We start from the raw sequence: 6,819 nt of genomic DNA on the forward strand, positions 1-6,819 counted from the left end.
AGTTCACTTTTCTCAGTTCAGTTCTTCTTCTTCAGATCTGAACTTTCACGATGGCGCCGTGGAATTACAGATGATGCTTGTGTAGATTGGGTTGTTGGTTGACGCACTTCATACAGCGCATTGGTTGTGGGCAGCTTTGGTTCTTGAATCTGAATCCTTGAAATTGCCTACATTCGAACAGGAACTCATTTTTTCCAGCAGTAGTATTTTAAGTAGTAGCAGGTTGGTTGTGCTGCTGGTCGATGTTGCATTTATGGTGTGCCGATGGTCGACAGTGACATATTAGAAGACCCGCCTACATACGGGACCACTTCCTTTCCCGGTTCAGTCTGGGTGTTGTCTGGAACACAAAATCGTTCACTCGTTGACACTTTACTCGGAACACGGAACAATTGATGAAAAAAAACGCTAAAATCACGGGTGGACGCGGGTCGAGCACGCGGTTTTTTTCAACGTTAGAGCAGCAATATTGTTTTCCCTGGCCGATTTTGACAGATTCCAAAACGCATGAGTGTGCGTGAGGCGAATTTTCGCAGATAGTTTTTTGGCGAAGCACACCGCAGGTTCCAAACCAACCAAGGACACGAACCCAACATGAATAAATGGTGTCTGTGATTAACCCCGACAAATGCCCGACGCCGCCAGACGCAAGATGTTCTGTCGTCTTATTCAGTATTCACACGTACAGGGAGTACCCTTACTTTTTATCCTTTAATAAATCAATATAATTAAAGTATAAAAAAAGGAAAACCCTAAATTTCAACTGCAAGCAACATTCGCAAGCTCCAGCAGGCAAACCGGTCCACATTTTTTCAGTTAATCAAATCACCAACCTGAGGAATTCTTCGTTTCGCTTCAATCCGCACGTCAATTAAAGTTCGTTATCAAATCTTATACTCACATCTGGCGGCGATTCTGGGTCTGGGTTCTGGCTGGCATCTCTCTTTCTAATTTCACCACAACCAACAAACCAACATCAGGCGACAAACCAGCAGCTCCCTCCATACACTCAAATGTGGGTGGTTAGTAGAAGTTCTTTTTCATAACAGCTGTCGTGATATCTTGTCGCACGTGCAACTTGTGTTAAGAACGCCATTTGCTCTTTTGCCCTTCACAAATCCTTAAAATTCGATTGCAATCCTGAGATATTCAACAAAAACCGAAAAATCTCTGTGAATTTTTGTAACTTTTCATATGAAAGAAGTTTCAATCTTGTCGTGCTATCTTGACACAGCCTGAAAATTGCTGTAAATGCAAAGGGATATCAGGTCAGAATGCGTTTGACACACGTACATGCCCGACTACCGTAAGCATTTGTAATCATAATTCGGGACATCGGCAACCAAATTCAACCAAACTTAAGCACAATTCATAAAATGCAAACAAAACAAAACGTGTTTGTTATTGTTTACATTGCCTGCTCTAGTTTTTGTTTATTAAAGAGCATTGCATCAGAAGTCAGAGCACTTTCATTTGTGTGTACCGTACAAAACCCCACAACGGAGTGGAAGACCCACGTGTCGTGTGCCCAGAGGGCCGACCGAAGCATGTGTTTTCATTTAATTTAGTGAAAAGGACCGCTCTTTTTTTTTCTCGCGCCATCTCCTTCATGGCGGTAGGCAGCCAACCCCGAGTGAATTGCCAGTTTGCGTCGCGCCACAAACCTTGGTTACGAACTTGAGTGAGGATGCCAAGGCTTCTTCCGTCTGGTGTCTGGTGCCACCCGAGGGAAAGTCGCTTCGATATGAATCATGAACACACCGGAATTTAGCTTGCTTGGTGGCTGTTACGTCGTTTTTTTTTCTGCTTCGAAAAAGTCAGGGGTTCTCTAAGAAAATTACTTCAAGGTTAGAGATATTCCACATACCTTAGAGTCTAGACATAAACTTTGAAAAATAGTTGCAATGGCCAAATGGCTCCTACACCTGGACGAAATCCAGTCTGCAATCCGCTAAGATCGCCGTCTCCATGCGAATGCCTCAAATATAGCACAGCATAGAACACCCAGTTCAGTTGTCCTTTCTGCTGCTTAGCCGTCGCTATCAAGTTGGTTATAGCACAGATTTTCCAATCTTGATCCAACGGATTAGTGCACAAATATCCATTAGGATGTAACAAAAATGACTTTTTGGCGGGCATTCAGGGGTTTTTTTCCGGTGGGCATACTGAGCTCAAATCCCAAATATGAGCTTGATTGGACGTAACAAAAAGTAAAAAAAAGATTTTTTTCAAAAATGTCAATTTTAAGGCATTTTGGCCACCAATGCGTTTGCCAAAAACATCACTAGCGTGTAGGCCAGATCCTTGCGTATCTTTTGGTATATATAACAGTGAAGTTTCGAGCACCATGGAGCTTGGTACAGACTTTCAAAGTTTGGCATTTTTTTCGAAAAATCGGTCCCAGCAAAATCAAATAGCGTCTCGGGCGTCGCGAGGTGCGACGCATATCTTTTTTGCCGGGGCCGATTGGTAAACGCATTGGTGGCCAAAGTGGCTTAAAAATTGTCATTTTTGAAAAAATCTTTTTTTACGGGTTAAATCCCATTTAAAATTGAAGGGCGGATCGCCAGCTCCTGTTACGTCCAACCAAGCTCATATTTTGGATTTGGGCTCAGTATGCCCACCGGAACAAACCCCTGAATGCCCGTCAAAAAGTTTTTTTTTTACACTCCAATATCCATAGTCGCTTCTCAATTTGTTCCATATCCAAAGTATTGCGTAAATGTTTTGAATCATTCCGCTCAAATAGGGTGGGTTTCGCTGGGAACTCTTCAAGGTTTTGGCTGCTTCCTCGGCCTGTTTAAAGAAATTCATAGTTCGCAAAAGTTTGATTGATTACAATTTCAAAATATACCTCTTCAATGTTGAAACACGTGTTGGGTACGAAATACATATTTTTCAACTTTTGAAGAGCGGCACGCATAAAGTCATGATGGATTGAACCTTCGGAAATTGGTGTTCGGAATGGCTGTAAAAAAAAGAGGGAAAACTTTCAATATTTCTTTTTAAAATAAAACAAATAGTTAAAAAGCATACTTTTCCGACCGAATCCGCATACTTTTCCTTGGAGTTCATTACGTCGAACAGTTTGTCGTGAAACTCGACGAATTCAGCTGTGTGCAGGCACTCTTCGGTTAGATCACCAGTTTGCACGTAGTATCTGATTCCACCGCCAGTCGATGCGCTCAAAACACGCACAGCCAACGCCACGTTCATGCTTAAAAACGGCGGGAGGAACAAGCTTTTCTGAGTCAGTTTTGGGACAAGTCTCAATGATCCCTCCATGTACTTATTGTATAATTTTCGAATGTATGGGGAGGATCGTAGGAGGACTGGCTGATCGTCGATGTTAAGCAATAGGCGGTCGCTCTGATCTGCTCTGATCCATTGTAACAGAAATCGGTCTGAGTCCAATTTCCCGGAGGCTCCGTACTGACTTCTTCAAGAAATTCAACTGGGCTTTGCTGTTCATAGTGTTGTGTGCCAGCACGTACCCAAACGGCTAAAAAAGTATTTTAATAAAAATTATTAAATTCCCAAAACAAAACTATTATTACTACCTGTTTGTACTGTCGGTAGACACCAGATGCCATAACAACTACGGCTTCGGTCGCCAAACGCTCCGGATCGTTTCGCTCAATTCTCCTTCTCACGCCATCACACGGGAAGCCAAAGAACTCGTCTTTTTTTGCCGAATATGTCAGATCCGCACGAATGGACATGCCGTCTATCGCTACACTCACAACTTTGTCACGGGGCTTCATCTTCTTCGTCCGTTGTCCCATTTTGCGCACGATCGTCCTGTTAATGCCGGCGCCCAACCGCGTGTCCCGGTTAAACCGGTGAACAGTGGTCTTGTGCGGGAGCGTCAATACATTTGTTTTTCTCAAGTGCCGATACGAGCGAGGTCCGTTTAGATAAAGCCCTGAGGCAAACTTTATCGTAGCACGACTATACCGTCTGCCATGTGCGGACTTGCCGGCATTTCGCAACGTGTCCAGGATAACCGGATTTTTTCTTGCCCGCCTACCCAACTTTTCGTCCTCAGACGAAGCCTTCTGGACTTGCTTCAACTTTTTCTTCAAATTACTGTTCTCACCTTTCAATCGGTTCACCGACAACCGACGGCTTGTCCGTTTTCTCTTCTTCTTCTCGGTCTCGATCTGGTGGTTCGAAATATGAAGGTCGTCAATGGGCAGTTCCGGTTTACAGTTTCCTTGAGTTAATGTCACATAGTTATCGTAATCACTGTCATCGATATGCTCAATTTCATCGAATTGGGATTGATTGGGTGGACAACGTGCATCGTTGATCGCCGACGACGAAGCAAGATGATCTTGGATGAACATCCGGTAGGCGCAGCTGTCCGCTCCGAGCTCCGTGTCCATCGTTTCTGAGAAACCGATCGCTTGGTCGAACTCCGGCTCGATCGCCAGGTCCTTTGTTCCCGCGTGTTTCACTCACAACAAACGATTAAAAACTTCGTAAATCAACAAACCTGACGGTGGAAGGAAAATGACAGCAAGCGGAAAGCGATATTTTGACAGCGGGCAATGTGCGATATTTTGACAGCGACGGCAGCGCCACCAGTGATTGCCACAACTAAAAAAAACCGTTGCAATATTTTACACAAGGGTGGAATTCAGCCCAAACGTCTGTTGTCTGTGGTTATTAGGGTGGTTACGTTTTTCAAAAAGTTCTCGGATCAAGTTTTAGTATGGTTCCCCTTGTAGGGCATGCCCATAGGGACTTTCATGCCAAATATCAGCTCATTTGGTTGTAAACTGGCTGCGCGCATCAGGGTTAAAGTTTACATGGGAATTACTATGGGAAATTGGAACTTTTTGTTCAAACGCTCCTACAGGTCTGGGAAAATCACGCGCCAACTTCTGGTATGGTCAGGCTTATGGGGAATGGTCTGGAGAACACTTTTCCCGAAGAGAGCATATGGATTCGTTGTCCCTAGACCTGGCGCATCGGCAAACAATCCGATGTCTCCGGAATCAACGGTTTTCCCTGAAAAAGCATCAAATTTTCCTAGCATGCTATGAAAGTTTGATGAACACCGCGACGCCATACGTCAGGCAGCTACCACGTTGGTGAGAAACGGCTGGAATATTCAATTGCAAACCTTCTTTTAACTAAAAAATTATCATTTCGAGTAATCCTGATATTATTCAGTCGAATTCAGAATCTTTGCATAGAAAATTTGTATTTTTTTGCAATTATTTCAACCACGTGGTAGCTGCCTGACGTATGGCGTCGCGGTGTTCATCAAACTTTCATAGCATGCTAGGAAAATTTGATGCTTTTTCAGGGAAAACCGTTGATTCCGGAGACATCGGATTGTTTGCCGATGCGCCAGGTCTAGGGACAACGAATCCATATGCTCTTTTCGGGAAAAGTGTTCTCCAGACCATTCCCCTTAGGCCTGACCATACCAGAAGTTGGCGCGTGATTTTCCCAGACCTGTAGGAGCGCTTGAACAATAAGTCCAAATTTCCCATAGTAATTCCCATGTAAACTTTAACCCTGATGCGCGCAGCCAGTTTACAACCAAATGAGCTGATATTTGGTATGAAAGTCCCTATGGGCATGCCTAAGGTTACCAACTCTTGCTGAGCCAAAATCCGTATACACTCAAACCCCGATGGTTTGACACCAACTGTTGTCAAACGAACGGGGTCACTTTTTAGTTTGACACCCCTTTTAGACGGAGTTCACACACACTACCAAACGTTTGTTTTGATAGTGTGCGTGAGCGCCGTGTAAAAAGTGACAGTTCGTCACTTTTTAGTTTGACTTTGACCAACCAACGGGGTACAAACTAAAAAAGTGTCAAACGAAAAAGTGACCAACCACCGGGGGTTGAGTGTACTTTACCGATATGACACCATGGTATAACAAAAACTGTCAAGGAATTATTTAGATAAGTTTGGAATTTGGGAATTAAAAATATTTTTGTTAACGAAATGTTAAGTTTGCTTTTACGAATAATATCGCTGTTAGTGTTTTCACGAAAACATTTCTAGAGATCCTATAAATACAAGCACAACACAAGGTTTTCACAAGCCAAAATTTGATCTGATATTGGAAAGTTCCTATAAATACAAGCACAACACAAGGTTTTCACAAGCCAAAATTTGATCTTTAATTTAATAAATATGTTTTGTAAGGATTTTGAAAAGAACAATCATTGACAATCAAGTTTGAACTGAGGAAAACCCGGAAAATTATGCAAGTTATCCCTTTAAAATCAAACTGACAGTTAAATAAAAATATCTAATTAGAGAAAGCTTTGGCCCAATCAAAAAAGCAATGAAATTTTTAAAAAGTTGTTAAAATTCCGTACAAATCCGTATTATGCGAAAAATTCCGTACAAAAATTCCGGCCTGTTAAAAATCCGCGGAGAAGGTCGAAAATCCGTACGGTAAGGAAAAAATCCGTACAGTTGGTAGCCTTAGGCATGCCCTACAAGGGGAACCATACTAAAACTTGATCCGAGAACTTTTTGAAAAACGTACCCACCCTAGTGGTTATAGTAAACAATGCTCTCTTCTCTCACTACTTTAAGAATGATCTAGTTCTTGTATTGGCCACCAGATTGAGCTAGTTGCTAGCTTTAAAAAGTGATTGATGGATTTTGGGAGATTTTGTTCAATGATTTACGTCTGTTTGTCAGTGATAATAGTGAATAGAATAAAAATCCAATAAATATGTCAAGCCCAACTTTTCAACAAGCAAGTAATGGATTTCCAAAAAAACGAAACCAATGTGAACAGAAACGTACGAGAAGAAACAACAGTAACAGATCTACA

General features: G+C 42.4%; 1 protein-coding gene and 1 long non-coding RNA gene across 2 annotated transcripts; one reads left to right on the forward strand and one right to left on the reverse strand.

The window, feature by feature from the left end:
- Positions 1-251: 251 nt before the first annotated feature.
- On the reverse strand, positions 252-4,444 carry LOC120414157 (uncharacterized). Its single transcript, XM_039575197.1, is given in 7 exon segments — positions 252-329; positions 1,924-2,105; positions 2,682-2,796; positions 2,855-2,968; positions 3,037-3,367; positions 3,369-3,502; positions 3,744-4,444. Coding segments are annotated over 7 exon segments (1,599 nt in total). The 5' UTR covers positions 4,389-4,444.
- A 1,157-nt stretch (positions 4,445-5,601) lies between these two features.
- LOC128093515 (uncharacterized) lies at positions 5,602-6,470 on the forward strand. Its single transcript, XR_008212554.1, has 2 exons — positions 5,602-6,061; positions 6,126-6,470. It is a non-coding gene; the product is annotated as an uncharacterized LOC128093515 (long non-coding RNA).
- Positions 6,471-6,819: the final 349 nt, after the last annotated feature.

This window comes from Culex pipiens, chromosome 1 (genome assembly GCF_016801865.2).
Source record: "Culex pipiens pallens isolate TS chromosome 1, TS_CPP_V2, whole genome shotgun sequence".
In the NCBI taxonomy this organism is placed as follows: Eukaryota; Metazoa; Arthropoda; class Insecta; order Diptera; family Culicidae; genus Culex; species Culex pipiens.